Source organism: Xiphophorus couchianus, chromosome 22, assembly GCF_001444195.1.
Source record: "Xiphophorus couchianus chromosome 22, X_couchianus-1.0, whole genome shotgun sequence".
In the NCBI taxonomy this organism is placed as follows: Eukaryota; Metazoa; Chordata; class Actinopteri; order Cyprinodontiformes; family Poeciliidae; genus Xiphophorus; species Xiphophorus couchianus.
This window is the reverse complement of record NC_040249.1, coordinates 1041280-1068279: the sequence shown is the minus strand read 5'-3', so window position 1 is coordinate 1068279 and position 27000 is coordinate 1041280. Positions and strand designations below refer to the sequence as shown.

General features: G+C 40.4%; 1 protein-coding gene across 3 annotated transcripts in view; it reads left to right on the top strand.

Annotated features, from left to right (window-relative positions):
* The first annotated feature begins 3365 nt into the window (after positions 1-3365).
* ltbp1 (latent transforming growth factor beta binding protein 1) overlaps positions 3366-27000 on the top strand; it is a 72648-nt gene continuing 49013 nt past the window's right edge. For 2 of the 3 annotated variants that reach the window (XM_028006510.1, XM_028006509.1), the window contains exons 1-3: positions 3366-4119; positions 12284-12354; positions 22132-22456. In XM_028006510.1, coding sequence (XP_027862311.1) covers positions 3779-4119; positions 12284-12354; positions 22132-22456 — 737 coding nt within the window. In that variant the 5' untranslated portion in view covers positions 3366-3778. The remainder of the gene's footprint in view (positions 4120-12283; positions 12355-22131; positions 22457-27000) is intronic. The other variant, XM_028006511.1, reaches the window with a different exon arrangement.

The following is a 27000-nucleotide window of genomic DNA, read 5'->3' as shown; positions in this document are numbered from 1 at the left end:
CATTGTACAGAAACACCATCCAAAGAACAAAGGGACAGATGAACAGCATGGGCAGACAGGTGCCTGAAGCTGTGGCTATCATGGGAGGTGCTGCCCTTTCTTTAGATGAGAAAAAAATAATAAAATGAGGGTAGATGAGGGGGGGAAAAAATGAGGCTGCAAAAAACAAATTTCTGCGTCCATCAGGAGTCCATCCAGTATGTCCCAGTTATCAGTAAGACATAGAGCCAGGGGTGAAAGTAAACCATTTTTGGTCTGTAAACATGACGGTAGCAGTTTTAGACGCGTAGCACCAACAGATAGACATAGCTGTCGATCCATGCTATGGTAGGAAAATCTGACGAGGTAGCACAGATAGTCAGAACTCTGGCAAGAATTTAAAACTACCTTCATCCCTGCATAGAGCCACAGTTAGCAACAATCTTTCTCTTCCCTGCATCTGCAACTTCGTCTCCCACTGTTTATAGAGAATTTTGTCCCATTCCTCCCTCAGCTGATAAAATGTTTGCTGTATTAGTGGAACTGTGCTCGAAATAATAGCAGCGTTTGAAAGTTAAAGCTTGAACTCATTCTAACATCCTGTCTTTCAATACATTCAAGTTCATTAGGAAGACCTTTTTTCATTCTGCTCCTAAGAAAATGTGAAGGAGAAATTTCAGCTTAAGAAGATATTTCCAATCTAAAGAAGGAAATAAAAAAAAGAACTACTACTGCACAAAAAAACATGCCGGTATCACTTTCTTTACAAAAATATTTTCTGGATGAACTCAAAAAAGATTCCTCTTTTGCAGTCCAGATTGTTTTGGATGCATCCCAGTGGTTAAAGTCACCTCACCAGTTGGCTCCATAATGGTATCGCTATTGGTCTGGAACCAAGATGGTGTTACATGATGTATTTTATGCATCACTCATTTAAAGATGTGGCATTCAAATGATGCGTGATCCCCAGTACACCATAAATAGATCTACGGTATGAGAATTCGAGGCTCAAAGTTTTAGAGGAATCTGTGGAGGAGATTTTTATTTGGATCTTACAAGGAAAGAAGAGTGAGTTAGTGGGAAAAAGGAAACTATCTCCATGGAAACAGGTCAGCATACCTTTAACATAACTATGTATTTAGACTGGAAAAAAAACATGTGACTCTTTGTGCAGAATTAGCTTCAGTACAGCCTGTTAGCAGGAATTATTCATCTTTCATCAGAACTGTCCGAAAATCCAGAGTGTCTCTGGGGGATGATTTTCTCCAACATGTTTATTATGAACGAATTTAGTCTCTGAGCCATTAAAATGAACTCTGACCCCATTTTACAAAAAGAAAATTATTTCATCATCTGGCTACAATCTTCCTCTGAGGCATGCTGTATCTTTCTAAACTAGCTTGGCAAAGCGCTTGTGCAGCCTCCGTCTTATTTCCCTAGAAAGCTGTGACCCGGTCGGTCCTGGCTTCTGCTTCCACTCAACCTCCAGGGCTCCACGTCCAGCAGCCGGGCCCGCCGCCAACATACGCCTAGCATGCTTCGAACTATCAGGAAGCAAACATGGAGGAATGTGCAAACAGGAAGTTGTTTCCTTCAAAACTTTCTCATGCGGCCTAAATCAGATCGCATGACATCACAGTGATAGCTGTGAGAGGTCAGCACCAATGAGTCCAGTTTTCAACCAGGAGACGTGGCTATCCTGACTGCTCTATCATAGACGTGCCTGTATTTTAACTACTAGATTGTTCTTTCACTGTTCCTTCGCTATGTTCTAGTCGTCTAGTGTATAAATAGGATGCGAGGACAGATGATAAGCCAGTTCACACCCAGGGCTAATGCTGATGCAAAGCTGTTCTCAACCATTAGAAAAATACCAAATCACTGCTTTACAAAATTAGGGATGGAACACATGTATTTGTCTTACATTTCAGATTAACATGACTTCCCAGACATGTTGCAAAATTCTAAATACTAAACATATTTAAATAATGGAAATAATATTTTTTTCCACGACACCTCCCCTAAAGCCTCTGCTACTCGCCGTTTTCTGCCTGCCCGTCTGTCTCCAATGGTCTGGTAAAGACAGTGGTAGAGCTCTGGAGGTCCAGATGACTGGAGTTCTGGGGTTCACCAAGTCTGTGTCAACAGGTTATGTGGAATTTTAAACTAGCTTTTCAACCTTGGTATTAGTCGGTAAATGTTCCAGTACAGTTCAGTAAATCCAGCCTTGAGCACGCTGCTAAAGATCTGTTACACCCGTCAGTGATGACTACACACACTAGACAATCAACATGCAACTTTGGCATGTTCTGTATGTTTTTGATACATTAGAAACATAGAAATTAAATTTGTTTTTTTATTTCTTGCTTTTTAAAATCAGTAAGCAAAGAAAAACAAAAATAATTTGACAATAAATTTGATCCATCAGCTTCTTTTAGTATTTCAGAAGTTAGCCAATATGGAACCCACAGGGGATTTGGTTACCAGTTGTACCTGAATGTAGCCTGGTAAAAACCAGCCCCTTGTTCTACCACTCTATTTGCTTTGTCCAGAGCGTCTGGAGTAATGAGTGTCAGGTAATGAGAATGCTAAGGTTTACGCAACGTTTGCTTGTGACGTATGTAATGCACCAGTTCAACACTATGAAGCTTACCAGAAATTGCTTTTCCCCACTGCAAAGAAAGAAGTGCGAGCTGAACAAGATGTTCTTTAGCCTGCGTTCCTCTGTTCCCATCATCCTGCCAAATTTTGCTACCTGTCACAGGTCTTTCACCTGCTGCCCATGTTATTATCCACCTTGCCTCTGTGTGTACATCGCACCCTGGATTCATTGGCCTTCACTGTCTCCTTCCATGATATAATCTGACTTTCCCAGCTGTTGTCATTCCCATTGCTTTGCCTGTTTGTGTCCTGCATTTCATACTTGGACGTCAATAATATTCATTATTGAAGATTGTTGCACTTTAATTTCTAATAGTATATTAGTATGTAGAATATTACTGTTTATTAGAGCGAGGACTGTAGAACATTTCTATTACAATATCAACGTTGGCAATTTGGATGACACTTGAGTTGTTGACTCTTTGTCACATAAAACGTTTTAGAAAGAAAATAATTGATAGGGTGGTAAAGAAACTACAGCAAACACCACCTGGAAGTGTCTGTCTGTCTGTACCTGCTCAGTCTTGACCCAGTGAACATTTTTCTGTGACGTTGTTTTTGGGAAGAAAACCACTCGCCAGTTATTTTTCGCTGATTTTCTGGGAGTCAGTATCACATTACAGAGACATGGACGCATGTGGGTAGGTGCTTGGATGGGGTGGGTCCGGTCTGTGTGGGTGTGGGCTTTCGGTTCGGTCCGGGTCCCCTGACACTCCTGGGCCCCTAAGAAACTCTCGGGGTTAGTGTGTAGGCTCCCCCCTCCTGACGTCATGTCTGGAGGCAGGCTGCGCGCGCCCCTGCTGACACCGTTCACCTCCAACCGAGGAACTTCGCTGGAGTTCTCCTCTCAGCTTCTCTGACTGCAAACCGAGTCAGGCCGTGTTTAAAGAAGACAGGCGGCGCTTCTACGGCCCAGAGTTCCTCTGACCGTACATGTCCTGCTTCACTTCAAACTTTTTTCTAATAAGCAGACACTTTTTCCCCCCTGACCCCCTGGAGGAACGGTAACTTTGGCTGGAAATCGCTGCTTACCTGAACATACTGAGGAATACCCAAGTTTCCCCTCCTCGCCTAAAGTGAAAGGAGTGGGAACCGGACTCAGACTAACTTCTTCTCCTCTCCTCGGACAGTTGTGGACATGGTTTGGGTTATATGGGGCCTCCTCCTCTCCGTCGGCTTGTTCCTCTCCCCTGTCTGCGAGTCGGTGGAGCGGCAGCCGAGTCGCAGCGGCTTCAGGAGGCTGTACGTGCTGCAGCCCGGGCCGGGCTCGGGCCCCGGTTCGGCTCCTGGGGAAGGCGGGGTGCGCCTCAGCTCCATCTCTACACGCCACGGCCCGTCCGGACAGCCCGTGGTTTATAATGTGGGTCTCACAGGAAGCTTTGGCAGCCAGGTTCGGAACCGCAGGATGGGGAATCCAGCGGCTCCAGCCCCGCAGCTACAGGACCAGAACCAGCAGAACCAGCTGATGAAGCTGTCCGGGTAAGAGGAACTGACGGAAACTCCGGGACTTGTTTCCAGCTTTTTTTAACCTTAACCCACACGGTTAGGAACAGCATCTAAAACTCCAGGGGAACAGCTGTGCAGACTCATGGATCGGTACCGATGAAGTTCGTTCCCGTTAATTCTGATCAGAGCAGGAGGTTCAAAAAACCCACAACACTGTTAACTGCGTTTCTCTGATTGCACCGACTATATTCATGCTACATAATATTAATAAAAAGTTGTTTTTTCAGCGCCTCACAGGAGACCATCAGTAATGATCACCACACAAATACCAATAAATCAGATTTCTGTTCAATCAATACTTAAAACTTCCATCTCCATCTTCTTTGGCCTTTAATTGTATCAACAGATGATTAACCCCTTAATGCCTGAATTGTACAAAAAATTGGCCATTTGTTTTTGCTGTCAAACAGATGTTACATTACCTTGACATTATGTAAACATTACACTCACCATTAATGTACATTTTTAGATATGATGCTCATTAGCGCCATCAGACAGTTAAGGAATGAAACAGACTGTTCATTCTTAGTATGTTCACTTTATTGATGCTGTTATACATTGCTAAAAAAAAACAAAAGAAAAACGAATTTGAACTTGAATCAAAATATGTTTCTGAACAGTTTTTAAAATACTGCAAAAATCTTTGCTGTACTGTCCAAATAACTCCAAGCCTCTCTTTTGCGATATTAAATCATCAATCCATTATCCACTTATGCCTTTACTGTACTACCCTGGAAGCTTTTATTCCCTGAATATAATAATAATAATGATAATAATTATATATATATATATATATATATATATATATACAATTACATCTACATTTTTTACAGTACCATTTAATATTAGTGTAGCTCCTTTTAATTCCTCAAATGCCTGGTGTGTCTAAAAAGTGTCATACCCAAATTTAAAAATACCTTTTAGCATTTTGTTTACATGTTTTAATTCTGTTTTAGAACATATTAGTCAACCTAAATATCTTATTTATTGCACAATCTAGCTCAGGGTTAAGATTATTCACTGGATTTATGAGCAAAATCGGATGCGTTCGGCAGATCGCACACTTCCGCCTCCATGAATCACATGTAATTCACATTTTTACTCTTTTATTGGTGTCAGAGCTCTCCTAATAGCAACCTTAATATGCCAGGAAGATGAAACAACCAACATTTGTAGTATTAAACATCCCATTGGCTGCATTCTTAACTATAGAGGTGTGAATTTAAATGGCTTCAGTAGTGCATAAGGGAATAATGATGCAATGGGGATAAATGTTGCCATCCACACTCATCCTGTGGGATTCAAAACTTCCAGCTCAATCAAGAAGTGTGCAGTGTTGTTTTTTTCTTTAAAAGATTTTTATGATATTTAATTCCTGACTTGAGTGTCATAGTGCTAATATGTATTATTCTCTTTTAACATCAGCGGGTCAGACCTTAAAGAAAAACATTAAATCAGTATCTTCTGGTAAAATCCCAATCTGTGCGTCTGTGGTCTGCATGGAGCTCTCCTGTGGTTCAGCCTGTGTGACTTTGCTTGGGTTTTCCACACCTGGCAGGACAAATATTTCACTTTTTTTCCACATTTGCTCTGACAAGTCTATGTGCTTTTTCTTTCTTTTTTTTTTATTAGTATTTTTACATTCAATGCAAATGTCATAATTTGTGGTAGTTGAGTGGTGAGGCAGATGCAGCAGACCCAGGTTATGGGGAGTAAATGGAGGTTTAATTATGAAAAATGCAGAAATCCAGGCAGCACAGAATGAACAAAAGCTGGGAGCTAATCTCTGGTAGCAACTGGTAATCAACTGACAGCAGGCAAGACAACAAGACAAGCTGACCAGGACCCAATGAGGAACACAGGTGGGTTAAAGTACACAGGGAGACAATAAGGGGAAACAAGGAACAGGTGTCCTCAATCGAGGGGTAGACGGGACAACACGGAGACTCGGCAGAACACAGAAACCCAAATAAAGACACAGAGAAACTCAAATCCTCACAGTAAAGGAGATTCTGCTGCGAGCAAGCTGCTATCCAAATCTATTTAGTGGCATTTAAATACAAAACCAGCTTCCCTCAGGGTGGGAACCTTTTTACTGTGTGGACTGGATGGTCTTAGGATTGTATGATCCAGTTGAGAAAAAGATTCCAAACATGCATTTAATTACTTTGTTTAAGCTGGAAAGCAGAGATTATAACATCTGCACTGCTAAAATAACATAGTAATAAACAGCCACTGATGTTTTTGGTGGGCTTGCTGCAATAAGCAGTAAATCTATGAATCTGTTTCTCTTTCTACCAAAAAATTGAATGACAAAACTCTTCAGTCTGGTGCTCTGGTCTCAACTGCCCCCTTTTTTTTATTTGAGGGATTGTTTTGTCTATAGAGATTTATTTGTTGTTTCTGTTTTGTTTACTTATTTTGGATATTTAAAATGTCTTCCAGTTTCAGTGTTAGATGTTCATTAGAATTTAAAGTTTATTCGTCTTTGAGAATGTGCCCCTGCATTATTATGCCATTATAATTTTATCACTTGAAAATCTTCTCAAAATTACAATATTTTCATTTATTGCAGTAAATTTTGGGACAATTCCAGCAAAATGTGTTATTCTGACAGGCCAAGTTATTGGTAGTGTTTGAATACTGTTGAAGGTTGTTGTGTTTTTTGTGGCCATAGAGATTTCATAACATCCACATTGTCTCTAGCTAGAGAGGGATAAATTGTGAGATGCTTGATCTTTCAGACAGCTTACTTCACAGCAACGTGGGGGAAGGGCAGTACTGCATTATCGTCCAGACTTTCTCTCATATTCTGTGACACATATGTGGTTTAATAGAACTGTAGGGGTGCTGTGGTAGTACATTTTTGTTGTTTGGAAGTGTAACCTTTGAAACTCTACCCACCTGTAACCAAGGCCAGCTCAGTTCTGCTCTGAAAAGTGAATTTTATGTAGCCTTTGGTTTGTCATGTCGGTTATGGTCTGTATTTTCAGTCTTGCCAATCCACAGCTACAGTACAGACCAAAAGTTTCGACACACCTTTTAATTCAATGAGTTTCCTTTATTTTCATGACTATTGACATTGTAGATTCACAATGAAGGCATCAAAACTATGAATAACACATGTGGAAATATGCACTAAACAAAAAAGTGTAAAACAACTGAAAATACCCCTTATATTCTATTTTTTTCAAAGTAGCAACCTTTTGCTGTGATTACTGCTTTGCACACACTCTGCATTTTCTTGATGAGCTTCAAGAGGTCGTCACCTGAAATGGTTTTCACTTCATAGGTGTGCCCTGTCAGGTTATTAATTGGGATTTCTTGCCTTATAAATAGTCATGAAAATAAAGAAAACCCATTGCATTATAAGGTGTGTCTAAACTTTTGGTCTGTACTGTACACTAGGCTAATGGAAATGAGAGCCAATGAGACGCTGACATAAAGTATCTGAGGCCGTGTCCAGATGCTGGTGGTGCGCCTGCGCCGCAGCTGCTGGGTTCGGTTGTCTGGCTGCGGCTGCGGTTCAGGCTGTGGTGCTGCGGGTATGTACCGCTCTGCTAACAGATCGCCTCTAACAGATGTGCTTCCATTTTGATTTCTGTGGATTTATACACACAAAGCCTATTTCAAAAAGATCAGTTCTGTTATATGTTTTCTTCAAAGTAATCCAGAAAGGTGAAATGCTAAGCGCCACCTGGATGCTGCCGTTGGATTTATGAAAGGAGAATGGATGTGAAAATTTGTAGAGGAAAATCTTTGCTTAAAGAATTCAACGTTTCTGTTTCCAGTGTATAATGGAACCAGTCTTTGGACTGGAATCCTGAAGCTGGCACAATGGTTTCTTTGAACACCTCCGGTCTCTGTGGCGACCATGCATCTAGAGAGTCATTTTTCTGGTGGAAAACATACTATTATCCAAAAGTCCAAGAAAGCATTGCTCCTTCTCCCCTTCGTATTTCAGTGTTTAGAATTAGTTTTCATGTGTTGCTTGGTTCAGTAAGTTTTTTAAAATTTGTAACAAAATTGATGTAGAGTCAGAAATGAAGGAACCTTTGAAACATAACTCTCCATCCATCCATCCATCCATTTTCTGTTCACCCTGCGTCCCTAATGGGGTCGGGAGGGTTGCTGGTGCCCAACTCCAGCTACGTTCCGGGCGAGAGGCGGGGTTCACCCTGGACAGGTCGCCAGTCTGTCGCAGACATAACTCTCCATTCTTTTGAATTTCATCATTTACTCAAGAATACACATTTTTTTGCATTTTGCTGCCAGTACTTAACACTGTTGAACAGATTACCTGAAAAAAGTAATTAGTTACACTTTCCAATAGGGCTGGTTAACACATTGATAACTGTCTCTACTACAATAAATGCATGATCAATGTCAATAGATATGTCTGATACAATGTTCAATAGTTTTACTGAACTCCAATCCAGAACCGCACAGCATTCTGGGAGATGTAGGCAGAGGAAATGCTTTAGCTGCTCAACCTCTCATGGCCTGACAAGCTAAGTGGGTGGCATCAGCTGACTCACTCCTCTTTAGTAACCTGGCAAAAACCCTTTGAGTGGCTTGGTTCATTTTTTGCCTTTGTTCCTCATAATGGCTTAAAAAAGCCCAATGGTATGGAGTTAAAGCTTGAGATCAAATTGGGGTAATGTCCCCAGTTTGACAATATTCCAGATGCTTAAAACAAAAGTAACCCGATGATTATCGATATTGACCGATATAAAGCGTTGACATCGTGATACATTTTTCAGCCATATTGTCCATCCCTACTTAGCAGTTACCACTTCAAAAACGTAACCAAGTTACAGTCTTATAGAAGTAGCTCATAACATTAAATGTAAAAGAATTTGGATTCCCTTTCAATGGAACTTAAAAATGTGTGTAATTGTTTATATGATTCAAATAGATGGACACTTGGCAGAAGAAACTACAAACAGGAGACACTGAACACTAATCTAAGCCATTCAGATATTGCTGTGTGACAATATGAAACGAGACAAAACAATAAAACACGATAGATGTTTATAAACTTTTGGTACATATAAACAGCCACCAACCCGGTGGTTATATGTCAGAAAAAGGAGCTTCTGAAATGTTTTTATCAAAGATCATTTTACTCTTTGGAGTGACAGCAAGCATGAACCGTCTCTCTCCTGGGACACTGGATTGCATTTTGTATCTTAGTGTTATACACTCCATTTGATCTTGATCTGAAATATTCTGACTTGAAATGGTTGGATATGTCGCCCTACCTGGTTAGCATCAACATGCCTAGCATGTGACTAGTTTTGTTGAATCATGGGATGTTGAGAGGTGCTTTGTGCTATTGTGTGGATTATGAATACCCACCCGAGTGCCTCTGGTTGGTTAGTTGACATTTTCTCAACCAATCAGCAGAATTCATGAAATTGTTTTGCCTCTTATATCCAACTCGGATGAAGACAACTTCAACTGACATTTCATTATGAGTAACGGTAGCGGCATTGTGACGAGAAATGAATTATTGAAAATTGTAGCACAACAGGGTTGTTGTGAAAATCACATACCAAACTTATGAATGTCCATTCAGATGTGACACAAGCAACAGAAATAGTTGGAAAAAGGGAAAGAAACAGCCCTTCAACAAGAAAACAACAGGCAGCATGAGCCCTGGATATGCAGTGTCACATTAACATAACAGGAAGCAGACTGTTGAACAAGTACAACATGAACACACCCCTCCAGATCTCTGCAGCACTGTGGAAGCTGGTAATGACCCAACAAGAGTCATTTGCTGTCGATGGGGGCGACAGAAACTCCCAGCTGTACCTTACTCACTTATCACACACTAAAACATTCTACCAGACTGCAGACTGAGCAGCTGGGACCAGACTGCTGGACCACACACAGCCTGCTGCTGCTTTTTCCCTTCATCTTGCTCTCGCTGAAGACTTCACATGAAAAAATGCAACTGGTACTACCTGGTAAAGCGATTCAGTTTATAGGTAAATTGGGCAAAAGTGTAGTAATTGCTTAATATTTTGAACTGTGCATTTTAAATGGAATGCAGAATGTACTGAGCTACTTTAGGTTTTTTTCACACCTGGTTGTCCGGTAGACTTGGTTTGATTAGGACCAAAATTGCAACATTTGTTACATCTTCAGCCGGTGCGGCTTTCTTTCACACTGCACTATATCAGATGATCCAAACTAATGGAAAAACCTCACCCACGGGGACGCTGGACCAAAAACTAATTAATTAAATGACACGAAGACCTCTGAAGAAGACACTGAACTCAACTTTATTCACAAAATGTAAGCAGAAATGGAGTGACGTCAGATTTTAGCGGTTGTAGGATTTCTCTTTTGTCTGGGAAAGACGACGAGCCATTTCTCCAGTTAAACGTGAGATTCTCACATTTGTTTTGTTTGAATTGACGCAGAATGCCCTGCGCTATAGTCCACTTACTGCTTTTGGACCGGTCTCACGCCCATTTGGTGTTCACATAATCACCAGCGTTCACTTTAATCAAACCAAGACCTGGGTTTTGAGGTGGAAACAGAGTTTGCTTTTTTTGGTCCACATTAGAGCCCAATTACGCATTCACATCTCCACAAACGAACCTGACCTTCTAAACAAACAAACTAAAGTTCAATTAAAGTGGGTTAAACATGGCGGTGTGTCTCATTGCCTTTTCGTCACAGATTTTCTTGCCACAACTCTTCATTTTCTTCAGTCCATCTTCTCAGCTTCTATTTAAACCACGTTGAGTGTTCAAAAGACTCAAAAGTCAGAATCTGGGACGGTGGGTACTGCTAATTTAATCTTTATATGATTAGATTACAGTCAGGATTCTGGTGTGTCTGTGTTTTTGTTTGGGTGAGACATCCTTTCAGAGAAGATCTTTGGTGGAGAGCTCTAGGCCACCTGTGTTCTCATCAGCCTCATCAAGGTATCTCCTTGCATTTAGACCCATTTAATACACCTGACATGAGCTAATATTCTAGTGTGCGTGGCAAGACAGAGAAATTAAAAGCTATCATTTGGCTATGGATATGAACAATGATGTTTATTTAAAAGAAAGACAAAATAAAAGGAAATTTGGAGGAGTATACCTCTGCCAATTGGGTCGTCTTTTTTGGTGTCACTTCCCTACTGCTTATTGACATTTCATCAGACTATCAAAACATGTTTAAGATATGTGCTGTATTTTGCATTTACAATTTTATTGCTTACAACTTGTCAGACCATAAAACAAGAAACATTAGTAAAAAATAAAACAAAAATTGAGGCCATTGTTTGGTTGATGTATTTTTTTATTTCTGTTTTCTTTAAACTAGAACAATCAACAGTTGTGTGCAGGAGAACCATATGCAGTTACTGCAGCCTGCTACTTCCCCAGTTCCTCCTTGCGGTCACACACTGCTGTGGGGTGCCATTCAGTTCTTTAAAAAGCATTTTGCTGCAAGTCAGTTACTGTGTTTTTGTTGGTCACACTGGCCAGGCTGATTCCACAAGTGTTCAGTGGAGCTTGAGGTTAGTAAAGGTTTTACTAATGCTTCTAAAAGGTTCTGAATCCTGATGGGGCTTAGTTTTCAACATGATGGCACTGTGTTTTGTTTTATGCAAAATGGTTTCATGTATTTTATGTTTTATTTAGTTTTTTTCCAATTCCGTGCTTATTTCAATATACTTTAAAAACCCGGCCCATCTGACATCCGCTAACATTGTGTCTTTAATTACCTACTGAATGGAAAGTTACATCAGAGTTCCTGCTTACTGAATCCAGTAAGCATCTTTTTCTGACGTAAAGTCTTAAAAATGTTTCACGACTTGCCTTGTGAACCGAGGGCCGTCCCATGAGACGTGAACGTGCAATACATTAACAACATACTGGATAAACGGACCCTGTCATGTGTAAGTCGGGTCAGTGCTGGGGAACTGAAATGACGTCTTTCTGAATCTCAAAGATTACACCAGCAGAGTGAGGTGACGTTTCTCGGTGGATTTAAAACACAACGCTGCTGTTGAAAAAGAGCTGGACAAATGACCATAATTCTGCATGAACGAGCCGATGTTCCTCTGTGCTGGTGTTGCTATGGTGTTTGCAGCGCTGTGACTTTCTCTGCTTGTTTTGGTGTGCAGGGTGAATGTCTGTGGAGGGCAGTGCTGCCACGGCTGGAGTAAAACTCAGGGATCGCAGCGGTGCACCAAACGTAAGTCTACACTAAATCACCTATTAGTATGTAAATGCTGTTTTTAATGTACATAACATATTCTTTACAGCTTCTCTAAAATAATTTATAACACTGACAGATGGTCATTACTTCAATGGAGGTGTCTTTGACAGACGGAAGAAATAAAAAATGATCAAAGATCCCGATCGTTATGGAAACGAGCAAAGCTTTCGCTTTTTGTTGTTTTTTTATGTGACAAATAGTTTGGGGTTGAGCTAAACTCTAAAATATTTAGTTAAAATTTAGTTCGAATCTAGTTAGAACTAGATTCTCTGTTTTGCGCGTAATGTTGGAGGTCTTAAAAATAAAATTAATGGAAACACTTTTTAACACCTTTGTAAAACCATCTAATGTTCTGCTGAACCAAAGCTTTCTGCTTTGTGAAACGGAATAACAGTAACTGATCTGTTAAACTGTTTTTCGTTCACACCTTGACTGCATACTTTTGGGGTTAATAAAAAGTATGTTTATTAACCCCAAAATATGGTTTATTAAAAAAAAGTGAAATTCAGAATAATAAAAATGGAAAAAGGGAGAAAATAAAAGGAAGTTCACGGGCCCTACAAAAGACCTCTGGTTGGAGAATCTGGACTTTATGTAAGAGTAGCAAGAAAAAGGATGTTATTGAAATGAAGCCATGAGAGGTTCTGTTACCAGAAACCATTTAAAAGAGCCAACTCGAAGAACATGCTCTGGTTGGTCAAGAACAGCTTTGTTGGCTTACATGCAAAAGACTGACTGGTGGAAAACAAACACCTCATATCGTCCTGAGGTCACCATTCCCATCCTAAAACATTGTGGCAGTAACTAGTCGTACTGCAGCTTCTCTACTGGAGGTGCTGCAATTTCATTCTCTAAGCTCCTTTTTGGTTGACGTATATTCAGCTGCTCCCATCTACTGCTAGTTTAGCACTACAGCCCCCTCCTTAGTTGATTTTTTATGTGTAAATCATATAAATTGTTCTGTCATAATAGGCAGCTGGAGCTCCTTTCCTGGCACAACGCACCGAGACGGTGTTCGTTCATGTGAACGGCCGGGGTTTCACGGGCCAGCACCATCTGCTGTTGCTCAGGTGGAATTAAATTCTCACATGTAAGAGCCAGACTTTGTAATAAGCCAAGAAAAATGTTATAAAGTAAGAATCATTGCTGCTTTTTCTATCGCCTCAGTCTTGCTCCAAGCCACTTCACACACTGTTAATAAAAATGAAGTAAGTATGTAATAATATTGTATGTGACTATACAAAATAACTTATATAGTTCACTTCATTATTTACTGTTCAGTCACACATAAATGGCATATACAGTCATATTACATACATTTGAAAATGATTGAAAAGTTCATATCAGTAACTTAGTTCCCCAAGTGAAACATATTAGATTAATTCCACACAGACTGACCTGTTCTGACTCTCAGCTTACAGCTAATGAAAACATGACATTCAGGACTAGAATATTGCATCAGACTAATAAAATATATTTTTAATGCAGAAATGGGGGCTTCATAAAAAACATTTGCTCCTGTTTAAAGGTTGGTATCTTATAAAAGGTACCTTTAAACTTACAAACAAGCTTTATTGGAACCATATTGTAATTGTCAGAGATGCTCTTGTTCTTGCAGAGACTCTAGATAGTAAAGGGAGGCACAAAAGCCAGTGAGGATCATTTTTACACTGAAGAAAGTCTAAAAGCTACCATCATCCAGGATAGTTGCACGACCATCCACGTGTGGACGACCAGTTGTGTTGTACCCTCACGTGACCCCTTCGAAACAGAATCGCCCCCTACTCCCTGCTGTCCGGCATGTTTAATCCTACTCTGCTGCAGATACAGGAGATTTATTGACCTTTCTAAATTCCTCATAAACATCAGACTGTTGGTCTACATCAAGGCTCGCCAAGTTTCCGGTGCTTCTTGGCTTTTCAGCCACTGCTGCGTAATTCAGCCTGCATAGGAACTTCTGGCTTTGGGCTTTTGCTGTTTTGTTTGCCTCATAGGGAATATCCCTTCAAGCAACAGTTTTGCTTACATTTTCCATAGAGGCCATAGATGTACCTGCTGTGATGCTGAGGTTTTAAACTCAGCAACAGGCTAGCTGTTTTTTAATCCCAGGCAGCGTTGTTCAGGAGAACTGCAGCAGGGAGTGGAGGGACCACCAGGGTGTCTGCAGCATTGCTGTATGGGATTATGTGCCAACCCAGGAATATGAAAAGGTCTCAATTTGAGTCATTTTAATGCAAATGAGGATTTAAAATAAAAATAAATTTTGGGGTGCTGCGTGGTGCTGTGGTCAGGGCAGGCGTAGACAGAGGCTGCAGACCTCAACGTGGCCGTCCTGAGTTCCACTCTGTCCTTGGTTCCTTTATCACATGGCTATCTCTCCATTTTCTCTGCCACCACAGCATCTCTCTCGGATTCAGGTCAGGACTTTGACTAGGCCACTCCAAAGACTTATTTTTCTTCAGCCATTCAGAGGTGGACTTCCTGGTGTGTTCTACATCGTTGTACTGCTGCAGAAGCCAAGTTGCTTGGCCAGATGTTCTCCTTCAGGATGTTTTGGTTGACAGCACAATTCATGGTTCCATATATCACATCAAGTCTTCCAAGGTCCTGAAGCAGCAAAACTCAGATGTGATAAACCACAGTAATGTTTAACAGGGGGAGTAATCCATTTTTCACACAGCCATGCAGGTTGTTTTTTTTCCTCCCTTAAAAATTAACTCCTTCATTTAAAAACTGCTATTTGTGTTTACTTGTTTAATCTGTGACTGATATTTAAATTGGTTTCAGGTACTGAAACATGTAAGTTAGACAACAATACCGAAAATCAGGAACCACTGTATTTTGAAAACTCCTCTCATGAGAGCTGGAATCATTTAGTCAACATTTTATTTATATTCCAGTCTTTGGGATATTAACCTTGCACAGACTGATAATGGTAATGTAATTGGGAGACTGTGCAGCTCTAAGACAGATAACCATCATGTAAAGGCCACACCATGCTGCGAGACCGTTCACATCTGCAACCGAAGTTGTGTCATTCTTTAAATATTAATTCAATTAAATAAATTAAATAAATAATTCAATATTCCTTCTGTTATTTCATCCTATTTGCACAAGAAAGCACAGAGACTGTCTTTTGTGCAAAGTGATGCTTCATGACTGTGCATGTGGGAAACAAAAATGTATCAGTCAGCGGTTTGCAGTTACAGAATTGTTTTATTGGGTTTTTCCTGCAGATCTTTTCAACTGCACAGCCATTACCTCTGTGTGTAACCGCAGTGGTTGATGTTTGTCGTCCTCACAAGCACCTTTTATAATCAACTTATTGTGTTACGATTTTATTTTACGTGTCTAAATCTAATTTTGACTACCTCTGTGGAACTTATCTGAAGAAAGCTGCTGATGTTTGGTTTATACTACGGTGACATACTGAGGTAAGAAGCACCTAATGTGATAAGCAAAGCAGGTATACCCGCCCCATAGCGAACATTACTGCGGTTAATGTCTTTATCTCTCGCAGTCGTGATGTTATAGGATTTGGTTTCATTTTTAGTTCAACACCTACATCTTCCCTCCACCTACACTTGGTTTTTCTTCAAGTGGAAGAAAGTGGAAGTCCAGGTAGCTCAACATTTTTTTCCAAACCGTGCGACAAAAAGAAAAGAAAATCGCCGATAAAGCCAGCGAGTATTATGAAGCCGCTTGCAACATACGTTGTTACCTTCGCCGCGGCCAGACATTTAAAGGAAATCAGGAAGGAATCTTCCAGGTGGTCCATGACCAAACAAATGAGTTAGAAAATCACCACAGATGTATCTTCCTGTGTAAGTGATGTAAGTTCCTCTACCCTGAGATTTAGTTTTCCTGCTCTTCACTCTTGTGTGGCAGTAGTGAACAATGTGCTTTAGATCAGATTCAGAAGCTTATCTGGAAACGTTCCAATGACTCCTCCATACTGGTGGGAGTCAAGCGGCGTCAAATAGTTGAATTGGATGAAAGAATAGCACTTTGTCAAACTGGCCTAATTTAGTCATGTCATGAACATGTCGACAAAAAAGCTGTATGTGGTGGAACTGAAACAGTTGTTTTAAAGTTAAACAATGTATGGATTCCAGTCATACGTCATTTTCCTGGAACGTCTTCTTGACGCTTTTAATTTCTATGCTGAAAATGAAAAAGTATTCTTTATTTCAGAGTCTTTGTAGAAGTTTTTGAGTCAAACTAACTAGGATAGGTTGGGTTTTAGTCTCTTTTTTAAAAATTATTCAACAGAACTGTTACTCCCAATCCTTCAACACAAACATCTTGAAAACCATCAATCTAAACCAGACCATAAAGTATACTCACTGACAAAAACGGTTCTAAACCAGTTTAGGCTCCCAGTGGGAACAGCATCAAATAGACGTCAGTGGGACTCGAGGTTTGCCGAGGAACCACAAACGTTTTTGAGCTTTTCTTTTACTCTAAGCTGATCCTCTCCTCACTTCCAGGTTTTTTCTTCTCTTTCTTCTTCTTTTTGTAATTATATTTCAAGTAGACTATAGACTACTTTTTATTGTCTGTTGTGTTTCTGTGTGTGTCTTATGATACTACTCTGTTAGCTGAATCCTGGTTTTCATTGTCTCATAAGCACTTGGTTATTATGTGACATCATCAGAGTACATATCTTTAACAAAAGAAGAGCTTTATTTATTTTTAGATTTCTTTTTTATAAGGTCACTCCTGTCTGGTAGGAAGATAAGCATTTCCTCCATCCGGAGCTTTAATGAGGCACAGAAATTCTCAACAGGCTCTTCTTATTTTTGGGTCTATCTGAGCTCCTGGGGGCCAGCAGTGACTCAGATAATATGGAATTCAGTACCTCATATATTGATGTCATACCTTTCCCCCTTCTACCTACTTTTGAATTCAGCAAACATCTGTCCTCGCCACACGCAAGGTGAAACTGGCTGTTGTATTTGCTCCAAAGTCTGAGCAATTTTCCTTCCTGTTCTTAGGAACATCAAGCTGTTGTACCAATGACATTTAAAACAACCATCAAAAGTGGCTTGATGCATTTCCTGTCTCAAGCTAATTACCAGTCCATACTGCTTCCCCATCACTACCAAGCTGAGCCTTTAAGTAGCTGACCTGAGAGACTGGGCCCAGCAGCCTGGGGGTGGGTGGGGAAAAATATTCACATTAGCCGGAGAAGAAAGGCTTCAACCAAGGTGGAGCATTTGCAGCACTGCTATTTCAAAAATATTAATGTAAATCAGAGGGTGTATTGGGGGCTGGGGAGATCCACAGCAGTGAGGTCATTTTTAATTTTTGAGGTAATCCTGTTGTGAAAGATGGGTGTAACCCAACTATCCTGAAAACACAGGCAGACATTCTGGTTGAGCTGCAGCTGCTTCTAAAATGAACTTTCAATGTTGCACCTTTCAGTGTTTGTCCATCTCTTCATAGTTCTAACCTTGTTAGAATATCCAGACAATATGTGTGGATTATTTCAAGAGACCGAAAAGAGAAAAAAATCTCTCTGAAGTTTGAATGATTATCTCTTCTTTGAATAGAATAGCAGAGGCTCAAACAGCCTCCTGTTGTTGCGGTGGAACGTTACAGATTATCCTACATGGCCTGCATTTTTTTTCTAACATAACTGGACATACGCATTTTTTAAAACAATATTTACCGATACTGAAGAATTAAGAAGACTTGAAGATTTTCGGTAATGAACAAATTTTTTAAAGCCCACATTTATTCCCACAGATAAATCCGGTTAGGCACATATAATCATCCACATCTACTTATCCTTAACTGGAGTATACAGACTCAAAAAGAGGCCATTTTGCTGAAAGAAAACAATCAAGACACTAATTACACCAAAACGGTACAAATAAATATATGCGTTTTCCATTTAAGATAAAAAAAGAGAAACTTTATGAAAATGTTTCACCCAGAACTCCTCAAGTGGCAGGTTTTATTTCACCAGGTTCAAATTTTGTAAAAACTAAACTAAAATTAAAAAAAGCTCATATTAAGCACTTTTTGCTACCTAATTGATAATCTGTTAATCAAAAGAAAGAAAAAAAAAGTCATTGGTAATCATTATAAAACTCACAAACAGAACATAGAAAACATTATACTGCAAACTCTCAAACATAAGAATATTAAAAACCTTCAAGTACAAATTACAAGATAGAGCCACCTAACATCTGCCTGTCCTGTCAGGGATTCTTCACATCACCAGTCTGAGAATTTTTCACATTTTAAAACACGTTTTGCTGTCCAGCTGTGTAACAGCTGCACTCAAACATGCAGCATGTTTGAATTTTGATCATAATGTTCCTTGTAACTGCAGGCCAATTTCCAAATTACCTTTTTTGTCCAGGATTGTAGAAAAGACTGTTTTTAATCAACTGCAGACGTTTTTAAATGCTCATAGTGTTGGCAAAGAATTTCAATCTGGTTTTAAATTCCACCATAGCACAGAGCCAGGACTGCTGAGAGCTCTTAATGATCTCCTCTTAACTATTGACTCAGGTCGCTCAGTTGTTTTAGCTCCTTTAGGCCCAAGCGCTGCCTTTGGTTTGGTCAATCACAGTATTCATTTATCAAGCCTGGAGAACACTGTTGGTCTCAACAGCTCAGTTTTAGTGTGGATCAGATTTTATCCAGTCTTTTTTTGTGTGGCTATGGGAGAATATTCCTCTTCCTCAGGACCCATTTGTTGTGGAGTACCTCAATGATCCATTGTTGGTCTCAATTTATTTTCTCTATACATTCTGTCACTGGGTTCTATGTTTAGAAAGCATAATATTTATTTCCCTTGCTTTGCCGACAACACATCTGCTGAGCTCGTCATCCAAACTACCAGGCTCCAAAGAACGGTTGTAAACAACATTAATGGACGGCATGGAGAAGCGTTGTTGTGATGATGTGACGGGGGAGAGTTGGAGAGGGTAGAGATTCTTAAAGTGACAGAGGGCAATTTTAATTTCTCACTACTATTACAGATGATGCAAACAGGGTTTCCCCTAGTGTATTATAAGCCTGATGGGACACCAGGCATTACATGCCCTCCCACCAGGCTAAAGAGCTGTTTATTTTAGAGAGGGATTTTTTTATACACCAGTAACAGTAAAGACGATTAAGCTAGGTTCACAGTTGATGCGTTAAAATGGGAACATAGGGGGTGCGCACGCGTCCTGCACCTGGCAGTTGGCTTCACACACAGTTATTTCACAGTTATTTCCAAATTTGGTGCCTGTTTGTGCACCTTCAGATTTTTGGAGGTTCACGAACAATAATGGATTATTGTCTTAACAGACAAACATTTGTTTGGACTCGGTTGCACAAATAAAGATTTAGAGCAGGGGTCTCAAACTCCAGTCCTCGAGGGCCGCTGTCCTGCAGTTTTTAGATGTGCCACAGGTACAAAACATTGAAATGAAATGGCTTAATTACCTCCTCCTTGTGTAGCTCAGTTCTCCATAGTCCTGCTAATGACCTAATTATTCTATTTAGGTGTGGTGCAGCAGAGGCACATCTAAAAGTTGCAGGACTGCGGCCCTCGAGGACTGGAGTTTGACACCCCTGATTTAGAGTCTATGATAAATATTTTATTTTAGCAACACCGTTCTTGTTCTTGTCTCAGTTTGTTTTTTGTTGCAATTACTGTAGTTATAGTGAGCTACGCTGATGAGTGTGTTTATGTTATAGTCCTTACAAAGCAAACTGAAAGTGACCAAATCAGGACCCAGCAGGTGAACTTTCAAAGAATATTGAAAACCAGTCGGGTCCAAAAAGACTGACTGGTCCAAACCAACCCAAACCAAGGAGGAACTGTGCTTCCAGACCTCCTCAGAGTATTCTGGTGTGTCACCGCTGTATTCTTAGACGCACTGAGACACACTGCTGCTCCTCGGTGGGAAATTGCCTCATACAGGCTACAAACCCCGGGTGGAGTTTCATTGCTTAATTACACTGGAACTTCCCACCCTGCTTGCAGCCCATATTTTAGTTCATATTCATTTTTTAAAAAATAAAAAAATAAAGCTATCACTTTGCACACAGATATTGTACGCCAAAAATCCAGAGCGTCTCATCGGTTGGACTGCTTCCTGTGGCGGGTAACTGTGGGGAAAACTGGAACACATTTATCAGCTTAGATCAGACTGAGGCTTCAGAAAAGGAGGAGCCCAACTGCAGAGGGAGTAACTTTGTTCATTCGCCAGATGCCTCTCTGCAGCTATTTAGTTTTCCCCTCATTAATCATTTTCACAAATCTCAACGTCACCAATTAGGCTAACAAGCCCAGTGTGGGGTGACACACCCCTGTGGGAGAGAGAGGAAGACCGAGCTCTTTCTGAGTCATTCCTTCTGCTGACTTCAAGCACAGTCATATCTTTGTGAGGTTGCTGACTTGAAAGGGTGTTTTCCAGTTTTAGTGTTCATTAAAATCATTTCATTGAATGTTTTGTGTGGTGAGGAGGTTTCCTGAATCCCTGCCGGGTTAGTTCAGGGGTGATGGCTTTAGTTCGGAAATGACAGAATTTTAGACATTTGCAATGAATAGTAAGAGTGTTATCTCACTCTCTTTGTGTAGTTTGACCAGTGTGTGAATGTCTGCCATGTCGTCTGGTGAGATTGGCTTTGTAGTTGAAAAATGGATACCCCTATAATCTGCCTGGGGAGAGTAATGCTAGTAATTACAGACTCTCCCGTGACACACACACAGATGCACACATAAGCCCAAAATTTCATAACAGGTACTGCATAGCTACAATCAGTTAGTAGTAGTGGTTATGATTTCCTGTAGCGGGTTTGAAGTTGTGGGATCTATGCTTTTCATTAACCAGTAGATGAGGACAATTTCAGAGATGCATATAATCCGGTTTGTATTAAATAAATAAGAATATTATCAAAAAGTTGCTTTATTTCAGTTTCTGAGATCCTTTCAGACACAAACCTACAGACCATTGTGGTCGTTGATCAGCATCAGAGATTATGAGTTTATGATCGATGCGGCCATCCCAAATGTAGGAAACATCATGGAAAGGGAACAGGATAAAGCGTCCAAACACAGAGGGCTGATCTAAGAGCTGGAGAAAGCCAGGTGACCCCCAGACAGGAGAAGTGGTTCAAACAGACACCTGGAAAAAAAATCATAGCTCTCAGAACAGCACAGATTTAGGAACAAGCAGAACAGAGTGTATAAAAATCAGTTAAGGCCCTAAGTAGCCAGATATATCATAAATCTGCCGGGCCTGAACGCATGACACTTGCAATATAGCAATTCATCATATTGTGCAGTTCTAAAAATGACTAATGTATATTTTCCAATGTATGAGTAGAGTATAAAGAAGTCAGACAACAGCGTATATCACATTGATTAAACGGTGAGAACACAGTGAAAGTACATGATGGATAGGAAGGAAAGCTCCCAGAATCTCACTATTATTACAAATTATAACATCTACAGAAGATCAAATGGACAAGATGATTTAGGAACAGTGGATGCATAAATAGATTTAGTTTGTTGTATGTACCTCCATTTTCAGAAGGTTTGATGAAGACATTTTGTTTCGTGTACAATCAACCTGGTTTTATCAGCAGAAAGTAAAGCTGTACATTTGTATAGATTTTATAAAATCATTGTGAAAGTGTTTTGTATCTTGTAATTTTCAGTGGATAATCTCCTACCATCCTGACTCAATCTCGTTCGTTCTCTTTCTCTCTGCTTCTGCTCTGTTTCCGACTGTAATGCAGCCAACTGCTTCCCTCCGTGCCAGAACGGAGGAATGTGCCTCAGGCCCCAGCTCTGCGTCTGCAAACTGGGCTCCAAGGGGAAAGCCTGTGAGCAGACCCCGGTGCCGGCTCACTCCAGCCCAGTGGTGCCTGGGAGCGAACCCACTAATGGTCACACTAACGGTCACACGAATGGAAACAGTGTGGTGCCACAGAGGCCCATACCTCAGCAAGTGCCACCTAACAGCTACACCTCCACTAATAACTTGGCCCAGATGAAGTTAACTGTCAAGGCGGCCCCCCAGTTTGTCAGACCCCAATACATCCAGCAACATATCCAGCAGCAGTAAGTATTGCTCTTTGATTTAAGCTTTATTATGCTGTGTGTTCCTTGTGCTTTACCAACTTCAACACTTTCACTTACTGACTCATGGAGAAATTCACTGTAGTCTTCCACTATTAAACTTACTGCTGAAGTAAGTGCTCACAGTTACATTTAGTTAATTCACACTTGCAGTATGTAACTTTTACAAAAGTCCTTGAAACTGTCACCATGGCGTGACAGTACGATATGAGACAAACAATCTCATTCAATGAGAAATCCAGCTCTTCCAGTGCTACTATCGAAGTCTGCAAAAATGCACCGCTCGAGTTCCTAAACAACCAATCAGAGCCAGGAAGGAGGTCTTATCGCCGTCGATCAACTTCCTGTAGGAGCCTCAATGTGGTAATGGTGGAGAAACGACTCACCACAACAGAAAAGTCATTTATCTGCCATCATCGGTAGGTATGCTAACTAGCCTAAGCATTTATACCAGGCTATGTTGTGGTGAACTAGCTGTAGCAAAGCAGAGAGCAAGAAAGTGACTGCTCTGATTGGTTGCTTCTGACTGAGTGGTGTATTTTTGCAGCTAGTACTGGGAGCACTGACTTATTTTATTTTTTTCCCCCACCAATTACCTGTTCTATGCTGTCACAACATAATGATAATTTAAAAAATAAATACTTTAAAACTTTTTTTAAATGAAAATGACCTTAAATAGGTTTTACATAAGAAGTTTTTCACCAGTGAGACAACGGAGTAGGAGGGTTTGGGATTACATCAGGGTTCAGCTCTGAGCCTCCTGTTGTTTGCGGTGGTGATGAACAGATTCAAGCATGAGGTCAGGCAGGAGTCCAAAGAGACTATGATGTTTACAGATGACGCTGTGATCTGCAGTAAGAGTAGGAAGCTGCAGGACAAAAAGTGTGTGTGAATGAGATGGAGGCACCTCAGTTAGGCCGAGGTGCTGACGGTGGATGAGTTTTTTTCCCTGAGGTTCAGTCATCTAAAGCAAAAAGCAGCATAAGGGATGAAGATGATTGTGCAGGCTGTGTTTCCATTAACAATTTTTTGTGCTCATTCTGAAGTTACGCATTAGAAATTTTAAAATAACTTCCTCAATTTATGACTTGAGGAGGTTTTTGGCTTTTCCACTAAGAAAGTTGATGTCGAATAAGTTCTGATGTACTTAACTTTCCCATCCACTGGTAGGTCTGTGCCTTATCAGAGGCTTGAAACGTAGAGAAATTTCTAAGTTTAACCCTCCAGTTCGGTGGTGAGAGCCTTCCCTTTGCGTGGACTGGTTGTTCTGCTTCAAACCTGTAAATGGAAGCACTCCTAATTTGCATTTTCTATTTTTATTTTGCAACATTTCAAACGTTTTTGACATTTGCATGACAATTGGCAGATTTTTGACAGAATAATAACTGCAGGAGCGGAAGGATTTACTAGATGTTAATACGACCTGCTGCAATGTATGATTTGGAGATAGCGGCACAAAAAGGACAGCAAAGCTGAAGATGTTCAGGTTTAATCGGAAGAGATTAAACCTCAGGACATGCAGAGGGTTAGTATGGCAGAGGGGGTAGGATGACATGACAGCAGAAGATCTGCTGCTGTGACCCCTAAGAGACGCAGCTGACAGAAGAAGATTAAATATTGTCAGGGAACTTATGAGCTGGTATGTAGAAAATAATTTACAGCTCAAAACCTTTCTGTCACAGACGTCACCTCTTGCTGACATCAGGCTTCATCCCTGGATTTCAGCATGGTGTCCAGTAGGATGGTGAATACTGCAAATGCAAGCTAGCTGTTGCTAATAGAAGCACAGAGAATATTTAGTTTGGTTTTTTATAACCTGGGCTGTCTTTCTAAGGTTGGCCTGCCAACTCATTTCATCATCCATCCAGCTAAAACTGGCTCCCCGCTCCTTCACACATGGAGCTGAAGCGCTATTAGCTCCTGCTGCGGTTCGCTGTTGGTTTGTTTTGACTGTTAGTAATGCAGATGACTGTGCACGGTGAAAATGCTCCAACATCTTGTCAGGTCCAGTTTGTGGACGTAATGGGTGCGAAAGCAATTCCCCACTTTTCTGCTCCTAGCCGGTTTGTTAATGGAAACATTGTCAGGGACCCGGCGCGGTGTCTCATTAATGCTGGCGCACATCACATGATGATGTGAAGCATGTGGATGAATGTGATTTCTGTGTTCTGAGATGTCTGGGTTTCGTACAAGGCACAAGTAATCGCTACCAGATCTGGTTGAAAGCTGCTCCTTGTTTGCAGAAAAGATTTATTTTGCACAGAGAGCACATGTTCCCTGTGTTTTATTGTAAAAGCTCCAGACAATAACTGGTAGAAAACCTTTCCTCAGGATAATGTTTCAGCCAGGTAGTAAATTCCTGGCCAGCAGAGAGTGTCCTCTGTTACAGTTGCTAACCTTTTAAAATCCGTCTTTTGCAAGAAAAGTTGTACAACAAGTGAGTGAACAGCTGTTTAACAAGGTCTGGGACAAGGTTAGAAACTACAGTAGCTGTAGAGTACTGAAGTGTTTGTAGGGTTCAGTTAGGGTGCTCTCACACCTGGTAGTCCGGTAGACTCGGTTCGATTGGCAATCGAAGTTGCAACATTTGTTCCTTGTGGTGGTGCTGCGCCAAAAACCACTGAAGGAAACAACACAAAGGCCTCTGGAGAAGACACCGAGCGCAACCTTCTTCTTCAGAAAATATAAACATAAATGGAGTAGCATCAGATTTTAGTGGTTGTTTTTTCTTTGGCAAAAGACGACAAGCCTTTTCTCCCGCTAGCGCTAGACACATGTTTGTTTTGGCTGCGTTTACCCAGAATGCCCTGCAGTTGTCTTCGTGCTTTTGGAGTGGTCTCCAGTCCATTTGGCATTCACACATGCCCTCAAACCGCATCAGAGTTCACTTCAACCGAACTGAGACCTAGTTTTGTAAGCGAGCCAGAGTTTGTCAACTTTGATTGCACGTTCACACCTCAGCAAACAACTGGATTTTCTTAGGCAAAGGAGCTAAAGTTTGAACAGGGCTGGTGTGAATGCACACTTAGTTTTACAGTTGCTTTGGCACATTATTAGCAAAACACAAAATACAAATCTTTATAATAAAAATTCACAACTAAAATAACTAAAACTAAATGAAGCACCCTGAGGTACCACAGGTAGAGCTCAGTACCCAGTAGTTCTATTCCTAGCTGGATTTTTCTGTGAAGGCACAAAAACTCACAATTTGTCTCACATGTAGGCCTCAAAGCAGGATGGGGGCAGAGGTAGAAGACAAAAATAAGCATATTTAAGAAAGTAATCCATATCTTGAAACAAAGACGTCTTGGGTCTTTCTGAACTATATCAATAGCCTTAAGAGACCTGTGCAGAAACTAAAGAAATGTAAAGAACAGTCGCTCTTAGCTTTTGTTATTTTGGCTTTATTTGTTTAATATACAACGGTAAGAAACATTTGAAGTTAGATTTAAATAATTTCATTACCTGGTAAAGAACAAATGCTTTTTATTTTGTACCGGTGTCCTGAAATTGAACAGAGGTATACATTCCTTTTACCATAACTACCTAATGCATATGTCTCATTCATTGATAGTTTCCTCTCTGTGGTCCAAGAGTAACTTAAGCATGTACATTACTAACATTTAGAGTCATTTTTCAAACAATATATTTTTTTAACTCACTGGTCAAGGGAATAAAAACATGTTTGGCCGGCAGTTAGAAAAAAGAAGAAAGGTTGTGAACTAAAGGGTGGAGACAAAATGTCCAAGGGAAGTGTTTTGTGTCAGCACAAGGATCAACAATTACACTGAGCTATTGGTGCCACTCTAATCCAACTCCCATTTGGTTTTGGGTGCTTATGAAGGTGAATGTGGTGAAGAATGCTTCTCAAAGATCTCCGTCCAGTCCATAAATCATGGGCGACAGGCTAATGCTTTTATAATGGCTGTCACTTTGGTTCAGCTGCACAAGTCAAATCCTGCAGCTCAGAGTATGTGTGCTCATTCATTCATTCCTTAAAGGTGAGAATAACCTGCTTCTATTTCCCACCAGAATAAAAGCACTGACTTGTTGCTTGATATGGCCTGCAGCTTTAGGACAATTATTTGTACAGAAGTCTGAAGCTGCAGAGTTGGCCTTTCATGAAAGCTGCTCAGTAGTGCTGCAAAGATCAATTCAATTTTAAAACAGAAAATCTGATATAGTTGTAAAGTTTTTTGTCCTTTTAAGAAATCTGGATTATGAAAACTTCACAAGTGCATGTATGTTTGCTATAATGACTTATTCCTCCTCTTTTTCCTCTTGTTATAATATTGGTCAGTATATCCAGCTTTGGTGCATTTCTGCTTCTTGTGATTTCATGTCTTTGATGGGAGTCATAAATAAAATGCAGCCATAAATGAGCTGCATTGTTTAGAAACTGTATAAAATATTCAGGCTGAAATAATTTGTTGGCAAAGACTATAAACTGGATAACTCCTTCTTACTGGAGTTCTTGATCTCTAACACGTCTAGCTTGAGTCACCTATAAAGATGCCATTTACACT